Raw genomic sequence first — 18,933 nt, 5'->3', positions numbered from 1 at the left:
TCCATAAAACTTGTTCTTTCTTGAAATGCAAACATAGATTGCCTGACATCCTGAAAAGTGTGCGATGACTCGTCACTAGAGGACGACTAAGCGGCTTGGCCTGTAATGTCGTTGTGTGATGCCAGGACGATGATGCTGTTCAGATCAGGGTGGTATCCTGCGCCGTGCGCGTAGACTTGGCGTGGAGCGGAAATATCTTGGTGACTGCGGGGAAGCGTCAGTCAGCGTCCAACCTCTTGATATTTCCGGTTACTGCTCGAACCTTCATGCCATATGACGAGCAGATGATGGCTTCCGTTTGACCAACAGCATCCTGATGGACCGGCTGCTTCGGCTTTATCACTTTCCGAGTCAAAAGCTCGATGGTCTCGCCATTACGGTTCCAACACCAATCTTACTGGTAGCACACCATCACGGTATCGAACAATTTACACAGCTCCTCGCACGATGTTGAACAAGGGCGACAAGAAAGACAAGTCCAGTCCGCGCCAGAACAGAACCGACCTGCTCAAACCAGACTTGTCGCCGCACAAGCCTGTACACCCGCTTGGCTGTGACCCGCTGCACGGCCCATCTTTACCCAAACATATCGTCATCATCCTTGGTGTTGGACCTGGTCTTGGAATCTCGATCGCTCAAGTCTTCGCTTCTCGAGGCTACATCACTGCCATCCTCTCCCGAAGCAAAGATAGACTGTCTGCTTGGGCTGAAGAACTCCACACCACCGCCCTCAGATTCCGTAAAGAGAACGACCTCCCGCTTCCAGCTGAAGGAGAGAAGCTTTCAGCAGCATTCGCCTGTGATGCGCTGAACAACGAAAGTATCGCCTCTGCCGTTCAAGAAGTAGCTGTCCATTGGAAGGATAAGAAGATTGGCACTGCTTGTTATAATGCTTCCATTCGCAAGCGAGGTCCCTTTTTGGAGCAGAGGTTGGATCAGATCAAAGAAGCTGTACAGGGAAGCATTCTGGGCGGATTCAGTTTCGCTCAAGCCGTGTTGAGGCAGATGGAAAAAGGTGGGGAGGGAGGCAGTTTGTTGGTGACTGGTGCAACATCGAGTACAAGAGGAAGGGAAGGCTTTGCTGGTTTTGCTGCTAGTAGTAAGTTTCGCGCTTCCCACACGCTTCGACGACAAGGTAAGAGAAAGAGAGACATGCTGACGATCCTTGTGCACAATGATAGAATCCGGCCTGAGAGCAATGTGTCAATCAATAGCAAGAGAGTACGGTCCCAAATCGATTCATGTTGCACATGTCATCGTTGATGGACTTATCGAGTCGGATACTGCGTTGGAGTATCTGGGTATGCCCAAGGCAAGTCGGTTCCCTGATGGTTCGGTAGGTTCATACACCCCAGCTTTCTCATGTGACACAGAGGTACAGAGGAAGGAAGCTGACAAGTATGGTTGCGATGTGCATTACAGGCTCTACTGCCACCGCAGATGGCCAAGACGTGGCTTTTCCTTGCTCAACAGCATCAGTCGAATTGGACGTTTGAGATGGATCTCAGGCCTGCTCGCGAACATTGGTGATGGCGTTCTCCACACCAACATGGAAGGTCAAAGTGACAGCGGAAAAGCCTCAGAAAGTTGTTCCCTCGCCCACAGCGCTCGGATAGGAGCACACAAAGCATGGAAGCAGTCACATGAAAAATGTAAAGTGTTGAAAACGCTTATATTTTTTAGTGTGTCAATAACGACGAAGCATAGACAAGCGACGTCGCTACGATAGAAAGAGTAATTTGAGGTTGTGTGTGATGTTTGGGTTTGCCGATTTGGGCTGGTCGACGAAACTTTCGAACCGACTTGAAACGCAGAGTTGACGCTGATGCAGTCTTAGTGAGGACTGTTCGTTGGGGTAGAAGAGAACAATGACAACCAGGAAGGGACAATATGAGTGACATGTTCATATCGAGTAGAGCTCCACCACAACAGGTCGAGGTGTGAACACGTACCATCGCTTAAGACTAACTTCGTTATCGAGTACTTTGTACCCAAGCCGTTTGGGATGCTCTAGATTACGTCGACGGGGTGCAAACAGGTCACACCATCAACAAGGATGGGGTGAGCTGTTTACTTGGATCGGGCACGCATCTTTCTGCGCTTACGACGAAGTCTGCGCATACGCTTCTTCCTCCACTTGGCTCGCATGTTGACAAAGCTATGTGTGTGAGATGACAATGGTTGCAAATGCAATGAGAAAAGGTGCGAAGTGTGAGCGCACTGTTTTCTGTTATGGCTGAGGCGCTGGTCAAGAGGCTAGACTGCTGAAGTTGGTCCATCTTGTATCAAGAGGGTTGGTATATTCGCTGACGCTGACGAGCTGTCGTGCAATGTCGGTCATGCCGGGTGTCCCACATCAAATGGCTGCATTGCAATGCTCCTCGAAGTACGTCGATGTGATGGCTCCAGCAGTAGGCGAGCTCGATGTGTTGTTGAAATGGTACCTACCTGACTTGATCAAATGAGAGTTACTTGGTGGGAGGGAAGAGAGTGGAAGCAAGAATCGACTTGAGCTTTGTAGCTCACTCTCGCTCTCCAAACTCCACCTCTGGCTCAAAACCAGCCTCGACTTCAGTCTGCAGCGTCTCTGCCTCTAAAATTGGACGCACTGCGGTCATAGCACTCCGCCATTATTCCGCTAGCAGTGTGGCTTGAGCCTGGTCAGCTGGCCACAGTCTCGCTTAGTGATAGTTGGCCTGATCACCTGAGAACTTAGTAGGAATTTGCAGAAGATTTTGCTGCTGTAAATTTTGTTCCATGTGATGGCCGAGGTCGGCCGACTCCCGATTGTCATTTCAGTGAGATCGGGAAGAACGAACGCGAGTTTTAGAGCGGGTTTTTTTTTTTTTTCTTTTCTTCTTCGCTTGTGACATATATGTCGGCGTAACACCGGTGACTGTTACGATCTCGTCTGCTTGTCCCTGAACGGGGTCCAATTAGTCTGGGATCATTTGATGATGCGAAGGCACGGATATTCCGCTAACTAGAGTAAGCGCAGAAGATCGGTCACAGCCTTCGTATAACACCCGATACTATACAGCGCTCACTTGGTGGAAGGATCGAGCCTGTCTGGCACTTGTCGGTGGGGATGAAGTCCAGAGCCCCACAGATTGCGCAGTCGCTGCTGGTCAAAGTCGGGTTCAGCTACTATAATCGATCGCTCAGGGCGGTGTTGTGTCTTACGACGTGGCATACATGCCGGTTTGTTTGGTGAAGCAGCTCGGACCTGCCCAGTACACCTAGCAATGTAGTTGTCCTCTAACATATGTAACAGCCACACAGGAGGATTGGACTTTCTCTTTCGGAATCCCTTAAAGTGAATGTGGTCGTTGCGTCGAAAAACACATGACAGAGTCCGCTGTGAACGCAAATTATGCAACGATGCATGCAATGGTCGTGCAACAAGGAAGCGACGGTCCAGATGGTTTCGGTGTGGACCATGCTGATACGTGCACATGAGGTTATGGTGATGCTATATTGAAAAGGCAGTAAAGTACAATGGCGGAAAGAGAAGATCAGATAGTTAGAGTGACACCAACGACAGCATGCTTGGTTGCACGTGTGCTTTACACGGCGAATATCAAGCTAGCGCTGTGAATAAGCTTGACTGAAGGGGGAGCATTTGGTATACAAGGGTCCGGTTCGTGAGGATGGGTTAGGTGCAACTACGAATGCACAGACTCAGCGGATATATCACGACTGGGAGAGGCATTCATGATCGTTGCAAGCAGCTCACTCGCTGGCAATGAGCTCGCTGACGGTCCAGTCCTCGTAAGAGCCATCGGGGAGATATCGCCTGACGACTAATGGAATCTTCTTGGCTGCGAGCTCCTTCATGGCGATTTCGAGAGGGTCGGTCTCGCCTTCGGTTGGCACTAGGACAGGGGCGTTCATGCTGTGCCATCAAAGCGGGAAAAGTGATTGTGCAGACGTTGTCCAGTCAGCACGTAGTCTAGGAGTGCGAATCACACCTATCTGCGTTTGAATGGATGACGGGACTAGGGGATAACTTACGAGATCTGCAATGCACGGGTACCAAGAATCCTAGCACGCTCGTACTTGGTCATATAAGGGGTGGTAATGCGTTCCTGGTTGGCCTGACCAGCCATGGGTGTGGAGGGATCGCCACCTGCGGAAGAGTGAAAGATACCGTTGGCAGCAGCATCGGCGCCATCGTCAAACTGGTCCTCTCCAAGATCGTCGCCATCGTAAACGGGCTCCTCGTCCTCGTAGAAGCTGTTGTGCGCATAGACATATGAGATAGAGAGAGGGCGTCAGCCTCGCTAAATGTGTACAAGATTGCGCCTAACTGCATCGTTGCGATGATACTTACGTCTCTTCACCGCCGTCTTCACGGTCCGACATGATGCAGATCTAAGGGTTCAGATGGAGGCCTTGCAAGGTAAGAGTTCGAGATCAAGCGATCTGATGGGACAAGATGCAATGAAGAGCTGTCCCAGTGTGTCCTTGAGGGATGGAGTAGCACGTTGGGCGATGACGGAGGGGTGTTGAAGCTTGCGGAAGGCTGTTTGTCGAGGGATGTCGCTCGATGTTGAACAGCGATCAACAGGAATTCGAGATGAAGAAGTCAACTTTTGCAACAAATGCCGATAGCCGAAATTTTTGACGTGTGGAGAAAGGCGATCTGATAGAGAGATCGGGCCAGTGCGAATCGGGGAAACGTGAATGCCAAACGCAAAATGTCTCGGCTGGCGTCAAGACGAGCCTTTGCTGGTCGCCTTGTGAGACTTGATTGTTCAGGCAAAGGGTATCAATCGGCTGAGGTGATCCCATTCAACGACTGAAGATGAAGTTGATGGTGCTCCGAAGCGTTCTTACTCGGCATGAAGGAGGCGCGGTTGATTCAGCGAAGGATGCGTTCATGCTCTCGATGTCATCAAGACTGGCGGGCAAAGACTAGCTGCGGCTAGACACGTTGCACAGCGGAAGGCAGGCATTGTTCCTGCATCCAGCAATTGATGCAATGAAAGCAGAGACGGTCGGAAGCGGCTCCGAGTTCTCGATGTCGCAGACTTGGACTTGCCCTTTGTGCTTGCTCACTCTGCATTTCTGTCGGTCACTTGACAATGCAGAGGAGCTCTTTCGGCAGGAGTAATGAGCATACGGGCATCTGTCGACCTTTGCTGTTCAGAGAAATATGGAAAGCCGGCAGAAGGGAGCCAAGGGCAAGTGTCACGTGAGAATTCACATTTTGACAGCGGAAGTCGAATTGGGCGAAAAATCACATAAGTTTGGCTTCTGAATAGAGCTCAGCTCTGTCGGCCATTCTTGCCCTGACAGTCGCCGCATCCCGAGCGGAAATTTGGCGTCGGAACTCGGATGCAGTGGATTCTACACTCTGAGGGGATGCAAGGAGCATGCAGGTCGTGCAGACCTTCAGAGTGCAACACCTGGAAGGCGATCCCCTTTGTTCGACTCTTCCGCACAAGTTGCACTTTGCTTTTGTCGCTGGCAAGCCAAACAAGTCGCCTGGACCACTTCTTCTCTTCCTGCTCACCGAGAGAATCTAGCGTGCAGCGGCGTCGAAGCCCATCTTCGCTACGACCCACACGCAACCTGTTGGCACGCTTGCACCCATACCTCCTCCATCGGTCCTGCCAAACCCATTATTAGCGGACGCAGCGCGCTAACCTCTTCATCCATTCTTAGTGTGGAATCAGCCTCATCTTGCCTATTCTGACCCACCATCACCTTACCCCATCTCTCTCTCTCTCTCTCTCTCTCTCTCTTACACACACACACATCCTGCGACTCCCGTCGACCAAATCACGGTTCCAAGCGATCCAAGAGCTCCAGGCCATGAGCCAGTATAACCGCCAGGGTGGCTCAGGCTACCGGTACGATGAATATGGAGGTCATAATTCGCAATACACCGAACAGCCATCCCATGCTGACTACTCATCCGAAACGTATCACTCCGAACAACAAGGTTATGCTCAGCAGCAATCCTACAACAATTATGATTCGCCGCAGCCCGAGTACCAGTCTGCGCCGATCAAGCCTCAAAGGTATGTCAAAGCACCGCCTTTCGTGCGCTGACTTCATTTCGGCGCAGGCGCTTGAACCCTGAGCCAGCTGACTGACCCCACTTTTCGCGTTTACCCTTTGTGCGCTGCGCCCCTCTTACAAACAGACAACCATCCAGACTGCGATCCAACTCTTCCTCTAGTCGATCTACTGCTCACACTCCTGCCACTTACAACCAAGAGATCCCACCCGTGCCATCCAACTTGTCGGCAGCGAGACAGCGTTCAGCACCCCGCAACAACCAGCTTTCCACCTCGGCTTCCTACAATCAGGACGGCTTCTCTCGGCCCTCATACCATTCCAACCGCAGCGGTCCTACCAACCATCCTAGTCAGTGGGATCCCAACGCATCCTACGACGCCGCTCACACATCACCTCTCTACGACCCTGCGCCATTGCCAGCGCCAGCACAGTATCAAGCTGACCTCTCGCAGCACAGCATCGATCTAGGCGCCCGTGACCCTACCTATGACGAGCGAACCATGCAGCACAATTACCCGTACGCAGGAGCTGCTCCTTTCGAGCGTTCAAACAGCTACCAGTCTGGCCATCCAGGTGGAAACGGATATCACACTGTAGACGACGAGAAGAGTGTCTACTCGAAGAACAGCACACACCTTCCCGCAGCCTGGAACGGAAGCGATCAGGTCAATCACTATCCTGAGATGCCAGCGGCCCACTCCACCCTCCATCTCGGACAACCCGGCTACCCACCCACACCCTATGGCGACTATGGTCACCGCCCAGGGCCAGGCATGCCTGAGGGGCACGTTCCATTTAGCGGTCTCGGAGCGGCTGGTGTTGTCATCGCCCCTGCACCCATGCACACGCTTCAGCACCAAAACTCGAGCTTCCAACGTGAGAACCGCGAACGCATCATGCGCAAGCGCACCGTCAAGCGCATTCCTCTCCAAGACGGCAACCTCGTCCTCGACATTCCCGTCGCCAAAAGCATCAGCAAGTCCAATAGCAACAACCCCGAGTTCCGCGAGATGCGATACACTGCTTGCACAACCGACCCAGACCAGTTCATCGAGGAAAAGTACACCCTCCGTCCCTGGCTTTATGGCAGAGAAACCGAGATGGCAATCGTTCTCACCTGCTACAACGAAGATGACGTCCTCTTTGCCCGCACCATGGGCGGTGTCATCAAGAACATCGCTCACCTTTGCGGTCGAACTCGCTCCAAGACATGGGGACCCGACGCATGGAAGAAGGTCGTGGTCATCATTGTAGCCGATGGACGAAAGAAGGCCAACGAGCGCATGCTCAAAGCGCTCGGTTTGATGGGTTGCTACAACGAAGGTGTCATGAAGGATCACGTTCTCAAGAAACCAGTCGAGGCCCATATCTTCGAGTACACCACTCGCGTTCAAGTCACTGAAAAAGGCGAGGTTCAAGTCACACCCTGCCCTGTTCAGGTCGTCTTCTGTCTCAAGGAGCAGAACAAGAAGAAGCTCAACTCGCACAGATGGTACTTTAACGCTTTCTGCCGCATGCTTCAGCCCAACGTCTGCATTTTGCTCGATGTCGGCACTAAGCCGACGGCCACCTCGATCTACGAGCTCTGGAAGAGCTTTGACAAGCACCCTCACGTCGGTGGAGCCTGTGGAGAGATCTGCGTCGACACAGGTCGAGGCTGCGTATCCCTCTTCAACCCCTTGGTCGCCTCACAGAATTTCGAGTACAAGATGTCCAACATCCTCGACAAGCCCACCGAGTCGGTCTTTGGCTTCATCTCGGTCTTGCCAGGTGCCTTCTCGGCGTACCGATACAAGGCTTTGCAAGGCCGACCGCTGCAGATGTACTTCAAGGGTGAAAAGCTGCACTCGGGCGAGGGAAGCAATTCCATCTTCTCCGGCAACATGTATCTCGCTGAAGATCGTATTTTGTGTTTCGAGTTGGTCACCAAGGAACGCGAAGGATGGCTTTTGAGATACGTCAAGTCGGCCAAGGCGTACACAGATGTGCCAGACAAGGTGCCTGAGTTCATCTCGCAGCGCCGACGATGGCTCAACGGTTCGCTCTTTGCATCCTACTATGCTACATGGCATTGGTACCGCATCTTCAAGTCAGGCCAGCCTTTCCTCCGCAAGCTCTGGTTGCTCTTCCAGGTCATTTACGGCTTGATTCTGCTTGTCTTCAGTTGGTTCGCCCTGGCCAACTTCTTCCTGGCTTTCTACTTTTTGCTCAACTCGGCTGTCAGCACTAACGGCAAGGATCCTTTCGGAGGACAGGGTGCTGCTATCATTGAGATCTTTCAAAACATCTTTATCGCTATGGTCATCGTCGTCTTGGTCTGTTCGCTTGGCAACCGACCTCAGGGATCTAACTTTGCCTACACTTCGGCCATCGTCATCTTTGCGCTTATCATGGGGTTGGCGCTGTACGCAGCAGGTTTCACCACCTACTTGGCGCTCAATGCTTCTGGCCTCACACACCGCAGCGGCTGGCGCATCGACAACCTCGAGCAGCTCTTCAAGACTTCTGGTTTCCGCGACATTGTCGTCTCGCTCGCCGCTACCTACGTCATGTGGTTGGTCTGCTCGATCTTGCACTTTGAGCCGTGGCACATGCTCACCTCGTTCGTCCAGTATCTCTTCCTCACACCGACCTACATCATCATCCTGTCGATGTATTCGATGTGCAACACCAACGATCTTTCCTGGGGTACCAAACAGTCCAACGGTCCTGCCACCGATTTGGGTGGTGCCACTGGCTCCGCATCCAAGCAGGACGGCAAGGGACAGATGGTCGAGGTCAAGATCCCAACGTCGGCCGAAGACGCAGAAGACCTCTGGACGCACTATCGACAGACCCTCTCACAGCCCGTTGCCGAAGTCAAGCAGAAGCGAGACAAGGCGACAAAGCAGGAGGATCACGCCAAGAACTTCCGAACCAATCTGGTGCTCGTCTGGATGTGCACCAACGCTGTCGTTGTGATCGTGTTTACGAGTACTTGGTGGAACAAGTATGTTCGCAACCACATCTATGCCGATGCTGTGCGTAGGGGTGAGCCAATCATCAACCCTTACCAGACGGTCATCTTTTGGTCCACTGCTGGTCTCTCGGCAGTTCGCTTTGTCGGAAGCATTGCTTTCCTCATTATGCGCATGTTTGGACACTAGACGGTCCCCTTCTCTGTAGTCTCGCTCGCTCGCTCGCTCGTCTGCACTGCTCTATCTGTCATTATATTGATATCCTGTACTGATGCGTGAATCCGGTTCACAGTTGAAGCTATGCTAACACCGTTGTGTCTGAGCTACGTTCTAGCTTCACTTTACACAAGTGTATCGTAAGGGCAATGCTCAATCTTAATTCATTGTGCAAGAGTAACTACATGTCTATATATACCTTATGATCACTCCTAGCACTTGTTTTGATCCTGTCAAACAGGTCATGTGTTTTGCATGCTATCCTTCCAATAAGACTCCTGACTGATTGCTGGGCCAATCAGCATGTGTCCCACATGCATGTTGCTTGGCCTATCATGTGGCTCAGCTTCCATTGCTCAGCCTTCATGCATCTTGTTCACCAACTCTCAGTTTGCTTGATGCTTGGATAATCCTTCTGTTAATCCTGTCACATCTTCAACTCCCCCCTTTGATGGCATTACCAGTCCTATGGATCAGGCTAATTGGGATGTGTCTACCCCTTTCAATGGCTTTGTCAGGATGTCCACCACATTATTGATCATGCCCATGAATTCAATCAAGATGTTTCCCTCTTGTGTATGATCTCTTATGAAGTGGTACTGTGTGTCAATGTGCTTGAGTTTCCAGTGTTTGGCCAGATCCTTGCTGACCTGTATACATCCTTGGCTATCTGTTCAAAGCACTGGTTTGACATCTTCTATCCCCAGATCCCTTAACAGATATGAGAAGAAAAGGGCCTCTTATGCTGCTTCAGATGCTGCCATGAATTCAGCTTCTACTGCTGATAGTGCCACACATTTTTGCATGTGCAATCACCAACTCACTGGACACCCATATATGTATGTGATCACTCTGGATGTGCTTCTCCTCCCATTGGTGGCATCTGATGCCCAGTTTGTGTCTGTGTATGTCACCACTGCTTTGTCTTTGTGATCACCTGATCTCCTTCCCAAGTGTAGTTGGTACTCACTCATCTGATTTAGATACTTGAGCATGTGGATAGCTGCCTTCCATGCCCCATCTGTCAGCATCAACATGTGTCACACCAAAATTCCTACTGAGAAAGCAATGTCTGGTCACATGGTGTTGGACACCCATAGTAATTGTCCCACAAGCTCCTGATATCTCTTGCTCTGTGATGGTGGACACTTATCTCCTTTCATGGTATTGACTATGCTTTGCATAGGCACCCAGGACTTATCATTTGACCTTTCTAGCCATTTGCTTACCATTGCCTGTATGTATGCTGTTATATCCAATGATATGTTACCCTGCCTTCTGTCTTGAGTGATTTTGATACCCAGGGATTCCTTGATTGGTCCATTATCTTGCATTCCCCACTTTCTCATGATCTCTGCCTTGGCACAATCCACTTCTTTTCAGCTTGGTGACACTATGAGCATGTCATCTACATATGCCATAATGATTGTGATATTATCTGCTATCCCCCTAGTGTACAGACATGGGGCACTTGGCATGCAATAAAAACCAATACTCCTAAAATGTGAGTCCAATTCATTGTTCCATTCTCGCCCTGATTGCTTTAAGCCATATAGTCCTTTCATGAGCTTAAGCACCTTTCCTGGTGGCACTTTGGTTCCTACCAGTGGTTGCAAATAAACATTGTGATGCAAACTTGAGTTTAGATATGCCTTTTTTGACATTGACTGTATCTACCTCCCAGTTCCATACCACAGCAAGGGCCAATACTCCTCTGATGGACTGGATCGGTGCTACCAGAGTGAAGATTTCCATGTAATCCACACCTTCCTTCTGAGTGAAACCTCACACCATCAGTCTAGCTTTGAACTTCATTGGCACTAGGTTTGCATTGGTCTTGACCTTGAGGACCCATTTGGTATCAATGGTGTTTACACCTGCTGGGAGATCTGTGACCACCCATGTATCCATTGCTTTTAATCTGTCTAACTCCATTTGCATCACTTCCTTCCATAGTCTTTTGTCCAGTCTGGCCAATGCTTCCTGAACAGTCAGATCAAGGTTTATCCTCCTTTTGTTTGTGCTTGTTGCCACTAGTCCAAATGTATTGTTATTTGCCTGAACCTTGTAACTTGTCTGATCATCAGCCTCTTGGTCTGCATCCATGTTTGTGTAGTCATCCAGTGGTTCTTGATTGCTTTCATGAAACAGGGTTTCTTCTGAGTACTGTAGATCTTTGGGGTCTTCTCAACTGTTAATGTCAGTGGCAACAACACATTCATTGGTTGCCACTCAGTCCAGTCTGTCCAGTGCTTTGATTCTAAGAACCTTGCTGAGTTACTCCAGAATATGTTTGGTCTATAATCTGGGCTGTAGAACAGCCATCCTTTTCTTTCTAAACTATATCCTATAAAGATGGTGGCAGTTGCATGCTGATCTAACTTCACAATGTCTTGCTTGGCCTTTGGTACATTTACCCATGCAAGACATCCAAAGACCCAGAGGAGTAGCATAAACCATTTCACAGTCTTTCCAAACATCACTTCATATGGAATTTCTTCATCAACATTTGGAGTTAAGTTTATCTTGAAGGCAGCTGCTCAGATTGCATATGGCCAAAAACTCTTTGGCAGTCCTCTTTGTACCAATAGCATTCACATCTTTTCATTTAAACTCCTATTCATTCTTTCTACCCAACTGTTCTGTTTGCTGTTGTACCCCACAGTTGCTTGCCACTCGATTCCTTTATCTAGTGACCATTCTAGAACTTCATTACTTTTCCATTTGGTCCCCTGATCAGATCAGATTGCCTTCAAGTTTCTTCCTGTCTGTGTTTCAAGGAATGAGACTATTTTCTTGAGTTGCATAAAAGCTTGATTCTTTTGCAATAGTGGCTGTACATACACATACTTGCTATGATCATCCACCAACACCAGTGTGCATGTGTGTTCTGTAATGTGCAATGAATCAATGATCAAGTCTATGTGTATGAGGTTGAGTGGAGCAGTGGCTCTTTCCCTGCTCCCTTGCCCCATTCATGCAATTGTGCTTTTGGACTTTATACACTGCTCACATGTCAGAGCTGTATCTGGGTCCATTTCCATTGTCACTTCACCTCCTAGCTTCTTAACAATTGCTCTAGCCTTGTCTCAACCTGGATGTCCTAGACATTTGTGCCAGAGTTGCTGTGCAGAGGTTCTGGGTTTTGTATTGAATTGCTCATGACTCTCACTGACACCTTCAAATGGTTGAGTTGATGTTACCATGGCTCCCTGTCACCATGTGTCTCCTTGCAATTCTAGTAGTCCATGGTCATGATCCTTTGATATTTTGAGCAGTGTTCCATTTGCTAGATATATCTGCCCACCCATGTGGTCTAAGATCACTTGTGCTCCTTCATCCATTAGAGAGTTGGTTGATAACAGATTAACATTAAGATTTCTAACATACAAAACATTCTGGAGGAAAACATCTCCATGTGCAGTTGATATGTTGATGTCTCCTACAGCAGTTGCCTCCAAAACTTCACTTCCTGCAGTGAAAACATGCTTCTGGCAAGTTTTTGGATTGATGAGAATGCTGTGGTTGTTAATCATATGAAAACTAGCTCCTGAGTCTAGGACCCAATGGTTTATGTCCTTCTGACTTGGGTGTTTTCACCAACACAGGGTGAAGGAACACCAGATCTCCTAACTGGTTTCTGTGAGAGGTGAGTTTTCAGGGATGCTGACTGAAGCATTGCACTGTTTAGCTCCATGTCCAATTTGCTTACACACATAGCAGCAGATCTTGTGGTGTTTGCTCCATGTTGTTTTGGTGCCATTGGCATCTGTCTCTTTGGCTGAATCACCTTGCTCAGTGCTACTGGTGATTCTAGCATTGGCCTGCTGAGGGTCCCATTTCTGTGTGGGTACACTCTCAATTGCTGACTGACATGTGCTGAGTGCAACAGTGAGGGCATCAAAGTTGAGATGGTGAACTGTTGCAATGGTGTCCTTGTATACTGGGTGTCAAATGGTGCACTTCTGGAGGGTGGAGAACAGGGTATCATCTGCAAATGGCCTTCCCAGAATACTGCTTTTGGCCTGGATGGTCCTGATCTCCTGGATGAGTTTCTGAGCATCAGAGTTGAACATCCTGACATCACCCAGCTGAGTGATGAGAGCAAGTTGGCAGGAGCTCCTCGTGGCCTTGCTGCCCAAGCCATTTTCGATTTTCTTCCAAACCTGATGGAAGGTCAGGTATTCCTTGATGATGTCGAGGAGAATATAGTTGATGTTGTATTCTCCTGTGGCATCAATGGTACCTTGGGTGGCATTCATCAGGGCATCATCAAAGGCATGGCTACATCTTGGGTGACTTGCATTGTATGTTCCTTCAAGGTGCTCTATGGTGTGTGGCACTGATTGGAGGAAGGACTTGATGTGTGCACTCCAGCTATGATAGTTCTGGGAGGTCAGCTTGGGCACTGGTTTGAGGAGCTTTGCCAGAGTACAAAAGTTGTATCAGTCACCAACATCATCATTGTCAGAGTCAGAGCCTAGTTCTTCCTTGCCTTTGCCTTCATTGGCTATGTTCTTGGCTTGGGCTTGTCATATGATGATTGCTTTCTTTCCACCTCTCTTCAATCTCTTGGCAATCTTGCTGGCACCAGCTTGAGGGTCATTCTCTTCAACCATGGTTAGTTGGTTTGTTGTCCAGCTGTGGCTTCAGACTCTTAATCAGTTGAAGCTATGCTAACACCATTGTGTCTGAGCTACATTCTAGCTTCACTTTACACAAGTGTATCATAAGGGCAATACTCAATCTTAATTCATTGTGCAAGAGTAACTACATGTCTATATATACCTTATGATCACTCCTAGCACTTGTTTTGATCCTGTCAAACAGGTCATGTGTTTTGCATGCTATCCTTCCAATAAGACTCCTGACTGATTGCTGGGCCAATCAGCATGTGTCCCACATGCATGTTGCTTGGCCTATCATGTGGCTCAGCTTCCATTGCTTGGCCTTCATGCATCTCGTTAGCTGACTCTCAGTTTGCTTGATGCTTGGATAATCCTTCTGTTAATTCTGTCGCATCTTCAACTCAATGACTATCATCTGCGTGGTTATTCTAGAGTCTGCCATCTTGTGCTTGGACTGTGAGAGACCCTGAACTGAGTCTCACAAAAAATGAAAATACTTTCGAAGAAATCAAGAAAAATCAGTTGAAGGTAGTTGAAGAGTTTTTGTTGATGATGGTAAGAGAGAGAGAGCGAGAGAGCGAGGAGTCTATATATACAAAAGAAGAGCGGCAGAGAGCCGCATTGACTGCGGAACATAACAAAGCATTTGTCTTGAGTAGGTTGTGACACATGTGGTCCGTGCTAAGATGCTCAGGCCTTTTACTCGGCCGTAAGCACTACCTTCACTGTCTCTACGCTTTGTGTAGCTTTATCTACTTCAACTCCCCCCCTCAACAGTATATGTACCCTGTTCATTATGCTGTTGTTTCAAGGTGTGACCTCCGTTCTTCAACACTGTCGCATAGCTCGGGGACCCCGTTTCGTACACTGCTGCCGGTATTTGCAGGTGTAGCCCAGATCTTGCTTGCTGCATTGCCTGTCTCCCAATGGGCTTTGTGAGTACGTCTGCCAAGTTTCTTGTGGTGTCTACGTACTTGATCTGCACCCTTCCCTCTTGGACGTTGTTACGGACGAAGTGATACTTGGTGTCAATGTGCTTAAGCTTCCAGTGCTGTGCTGGGTCCTTACTGACCTGTATGCAACCAGTGTTGTCCGAGTAGACCGTCGGTGTGCCTGTGGCAATGCCAATTGAGCGTAGCAGCTGCTTGAGGAAGAGCACCTCACGTGTTGCTTCCATGGCTGCAATGAACTCTGCCTCGACAGCGGACAATGACACGCATTTTTGTGTCGCTGACTTCCAGGCTACTGGGTTCCCATACACTAACGCCACTGACCCCGATGTGCTTCTTCTCTGTATGGTGGCATCGCTTGCCCAGTTTGCATCGCTGTGTGCAACCAGTGGCTCTTGCGACTCACTTGCCCTATAAACCAATCCAACCTGCCTTGTGCTTTCGAGGTAGCGTAAGACCCTTTGTGCTGCCTGATAATGCTCCTGTGATGGTTCACGCATGTGCCTAGCGAGAACACCCACGGTAAGGCTAAGGTCGGGCCGGGTGCTGTTGGCAACCCAGAGCAGCTTGCCAACAATCACCAGATACTCCTTCTGTTGTGCTGCGCTTGCGACAAGGGTTCCCTCCGGTATGCTCTGCATTGGAACCATGGTCGGCTTCGTACGTTTGTCCAGGTGCTTTGCCAGCACTTGGTCAAAGTACCCTGACTGACCAATCGTCATGGTGTGCATTGCACGGTCTCGACTGATTTTGATGCCCAGGAAGTGAGAGACCTCACCGCTATCTTCCATCTTCCATCTCTGACCAATCTGCTTCTTAACCTTTAGGACCGTTTCCAGCCGTGGTGCTATGACTAATGTATCATCGACGTAGATGACCACAATGGCCATATCTTCACCCTGTCCCTTGGTGTAGATGCAGGGAGTGCACTCTACCTGGAAGAATCCCATGCATCGCAAAGACCTGTCGAACTCCTGATTCCATTCTCACCCAGACTGCTTTAGGCCATATAGACCCTTGACTACCTTGTACACCTTGCCGGGTGCTACACCTGATCCTTCTGGCGGCTTCATGTAGATTGCTTCCTTTAACGTGGAGTTCAAGTAAGCCATAGTGATGTCCAGAGCATGTACCTCCCAGTTGTTCTGCACCGCTAGTGCTAAGATGGCTCTGATCGCTCCGAGGGGTGCTACTGGAGAGAAGGTTTCTTGGTAGTCGATCCCCTCTCTCTGTGTGAAGCCCCTTGCAACCAGTCGCGCCTTGTGCTTAACAGGTACACCATCAGCGTCAAGCTTCAGCCGAAGCACAACCTTAGAGTCCACAAGTGGTACTCCTGGTGGTTGGTGCACCACCTCCCAAGTTCCCATTGCCTCGAGTCCTTCTAGCTCCTTTCGTATTGCCTCCTTCCAGAGCTGGGCGTCCTCACTGTTCATTGCTTCCCCAAGCGTTGGGTCCAGGTTCAGTATTGCTGTGTTGGTAGCGCCTACTGTGCTGTCTACAGCTGGTAGGAGATCCTCCACTGCGGCCTCTGATTTGGTCTCCTCCTCCACTATGGCTGGCCTGACACCCTCCTCCTCGACCTCCGCGGTCACCACGGGCCTGACTGCCTCTTGTTGGCGATCACTCCATACTTTGTCCTCATGGAACGTTGCTGAGTTGCTCCATTGAATTGATGCGGGCTGGTCCGGGTTGCAAAACTTCCATGCTTTGTGTTCGTCGTCATACCCAATCATGATGGCTGGCTTTGCTCTAGCCCCATACTTGCCTTGCTGGTCCTTCTGTTGAACATGAACCCATGCCAAGCATCTGAAGACTCGCAGCTGCTGGGCCAGCTTGTGCGCAGTGGTTCCATAAAAGGCCTCGTGGGGGATGGTTTTGGTGGCTGACGGGGTAAGGTTCATCACATGTGCTGCTGCTGTGATTGCATACAGCCACAACTCTCTGGGGCAAGCTCGACCAATCAGCATCGAGCGCATCTTTTCTTGGACCGACCTGATTGCTCTCTCCGCCCGTCCATTTTGGATGCTGATCCCCGGGACACTCTTTTGCCACTTGAAACCCTCTTGAGTTTGCCAGTCTTCGGCTACTATGCTGCACCATTCTCCTCCATTGTCGCTGCAGAGTGTTTTGAGTTTCCTGTCCATTGCCCATTCCATCCTGGCTATCCACCTCCTCAGCGCCGTGAGTGTGGCACTCTTTGTGCAGAGTGGTTCCATGTAGATCAGAGAGGAGAAGTCGTCCACAGCAACTAGTGCATAGTGGTAGTTGGCATGTCCTTTGAAATCTGTCATCAGGTCTATGTGTACCAGCTCTAATGGTGCCTCCATTCTTTCCGACTCTGATTGGCCCATCCGTGCTCGAGTCTGTTTTCCTTGGCTGCATGCATTACAGTGCTTCGACTCATGTTCCATTTCCTCGTTGGTACCTAGGTAATGAGCCCGGATTTGTCTCGTTTTGTCTCGTCCTGGGTGTCCGAACCTCTCATGCCATAGGTAGCTGTCTCGATGCTTCGTGTCCTTATTGCCCTCCGGGGCATTATCTAGTCTTCCTGTGTTCTGGTTGTCCACTGGGACATTGTCTGGTGTTCCTGTGTTCTGGTTGTCCTCTGGGACATCATCTCGTGTTTCCTCCAGTTCCAAAGCCAGTGCTTGTCCTCGCACTTTGAAGTGACCCTGTCTTCTGTCCCTTTTGAATTGTACTTGGGTACCATCGTTCTGCTTTATGGTAGTTCCAAATTCGTCAAAGATTACTTGTGCACCATTCTCGATCAAGCCTTGTATGGACAATAAATTAGCATTCAGTTTCGGTACATAAAGCACATCCAATAGTTGGATGGTGGCCTCACCGACCCGAAGGGAGGCATCTCCTATAGCCTTCACCTGAAGCTTTTCGTCCCCCGCTGTACTGATTTGGCCGACCTTGTTCATCGAGGTGAGCAGCATTCTCTCATCATTTACCATATGATGGGTTGCACCTGAATCGATGATCCAGGTGTCACATGCTGATCGCTCGCCCCTGTCGACTGCTAGGAAGGTGCACCCGAGTTCCTAGTGGTTCACCTCTTGTGTCGTATGGGCAACAGGTTCGCTTGTGCCTGGTGCATTTGTGCAATTTCAAGCAATGTGATTCGGTCCTCCACAAGCGTAGCACTTTGGAGGGGCCAAGGGATTGTGAGGATCGCGCCTGCCCCTGGGTCCTTGCCCCGCCTGGTTGGCACTCCCCTGTTCCATGCTTGTGGCGACCCTTGCTGCTCCTCTAATACGGCCAGTGATCTCACCATCCTGCTGTTTCTTGGCAAGTGCATGGTAGGCTTCGTCATACTTGCAGTCTGGTCTGGCCGTCTTCAGTGCATTGACAGTGTTGGCATAGAACCAATCTTGAGCCATGCAGCGATAGAGAGTTGATTTCTTGAGGTCCTCATCGAAATGCTTTCCGAGGCGTGCCGCATCGTTCCAGATCGAATCGAGTTCCTTGCCTAGCCTGACAACATCTTGATTGTGCAAGCGCGCTGTGTGGATACGATCCTGCAGTCCTGCTCGCTTTACAGCATCGTTTAGTGTTAGTGCCTTCTTGAGTTTGGCATAGAGTGTGCTGCCAAGTTGAATTTCTTCATCCGCCCCTCTGACAGTGTAGGTGTCGATGCGGCTATCCGGGCTGTTATCGCAGCAGGCGTGGATGAGGCCCACGAGTGCCTTGTCTAGGTCTTCATCGTATTCCTCGCTCCCGGGTACAATGGTACCATATGTCAGGGGTCTCGCGCCTGAAACCCAGGTTGGTCTGTCGAGATACTCGGTGACTATTAAACTGTGTGACAGCTATTGTCTCGAGATACTCGGTGACTATCAAGTTGTGCAGTGACAGCAGGTGGCGTTTGTTGTATATACTATCGTAGGTTTCGGCTGACCTCTGTGGACACTCCGTTCAGGGGTAGCTCGGCACGATCAATATCAATGTTATGATGACACCAAGGTCTGGTGTGAGTGTTGATGATGATGAGGTTGATGGTGTTAGTGATGAGATTGGTGATGTCGGTGATAATGAGGTTGATGGTGTTGGTGATAAGGTTGGTGGCGTCAACACGAGTGTCCAGTGTGTTGACTTGATGCTTGAAGTGATCCCCGGACCGCAGTGGACTACTGCCTTCGGTTCTAT

General features: G+C 49.8%; 5 protein-coding genes across 5 annotated transcripts; 2 read left to right on the top strand and 3 right to left on the bottom strand.

Moving 5' to 3' along the window:
- Nucleotides 1-447: 447 nt before the first annotated feature.
- UHO2_06471 (uncharacterized protein) lies at nucleotides 448-1,530 on the top strand (the record flags this gene model as incomplete). Its single annotated transcript, XM_041554888.1, has 4 exons — nucleotides 448-688; nucleotides 767-1,099; nucleotides 1,182-1,336; nucleotides 1,423-1,530. The coding sequence occupies 4 exons, from the start codon at nucleotides 448-450 to the stop codon at nucleotides 1,528-1,530; spliced, it is 837 nt and encodes a 278-aa protein (XP_041410822.1).
- A 2,202-nt stretch (nucleotides 1,531-3,732) lies between these two features.
- On the bottom strand, nucleotides 3,733-4,365 carry UHO2_06470 (putative Rpo26 - 18kD subunit of DNA-directed RNA polymerases I, II, III; the record flags this gene model as incomplete). Its single annotated transcript, XM_041554887.1, has 3 exons — nucleotides 3,733-3,895; nucleotides 4,015-4,236; nucleotides 4,334-4,365. 3 exons carry the CDS (start codon nucleotides 4,363-4,365, stop codon nucleotides 3,733-3,735), a joined length of 417 nt encoding a protein of 138 aa, XP_041410821.1.
- Nucleotides 4,366-5,820: 1,455 nt separating this feature from the next.
- UHO2_06469 (putative Chitin synthase 2) lies at nucleotides 5,821-9,176 on the top strand (the record flags this gene model as incomplete). The annotated part of the gene is made up of 2 exons (XM_041554886.1): nucleotides 5,821-6,029; nucleotides 6,155-9,176. 2 exons carry the CDS (start codon nucleotides 5,821-5,823, stop codon nucleotides 9,174-9,176), a joined length of 3,231 nt encoding a protein of 1,076 aa, XP_041410820.1.
- A 1,812-nt stretch (nucleotides 9,177-10,988) lies between these two features.
- UHO2_06468 (uncharacterized protein) lies at nucleotides 10,989-11,683 on the bottom strand (the record flags this gene model as incomplete). The annotated part of the gene is made up of 2 exons (XM_041554885.1): nucleotides 10,989-11,369; nucleotides 11,420-11,683. 2 exons carry the CDS (start codon nucleotides 11,681-11,683, stop codon nucleotides 10,989-10,991), a joined length of 645 nt encoding a protein of 214 aa, XP_041410819.1.
- A 735-nt stretch (nucleotides 11,684-12,418) lies between these two features.
- Nucleotides 12,419-13,822, bottom strand: UHO2_06467 (uncharacterized protein; the record flags this gene model as incomplete). The annotated part of the gene is made up of 4 exons (XM_041554884.1): nucleotides 12,419-12,759; nucleotides 12,916-13,122; nucleotides 13,219-13,530; nucleotides 13,762-13,822. 4 exons carry the CDS (start codon nucleotides 13,820-13,822, stop codon nucleotides 12,419-12,421), a joined length of 921 nt encoding a protein of 306 aa, XP_041410818.1.
- Between the last annotated feature and the right edge of the window lie 5,111 nt (nucleotides 13,823-18,933).

This window comes from Ustilago hordei (genome assembly GCF_900519145.1).
Source record: "Ustilago hordei strain Uho2 genome assembly, contig: UHO2_contig_19, whole genome shotgun sequence".
NCBI lineage: Eukaryota > Fungi > Basidiomycota > Ustilaginomycetes > Ustilaginales > Ustilaginaceae > Ustilago > Ustilago hordei.
Note: the sequence above shows the minus strand (reverse complement) of the source record. Positions and strands in the feature narration are given on the sequence as shown.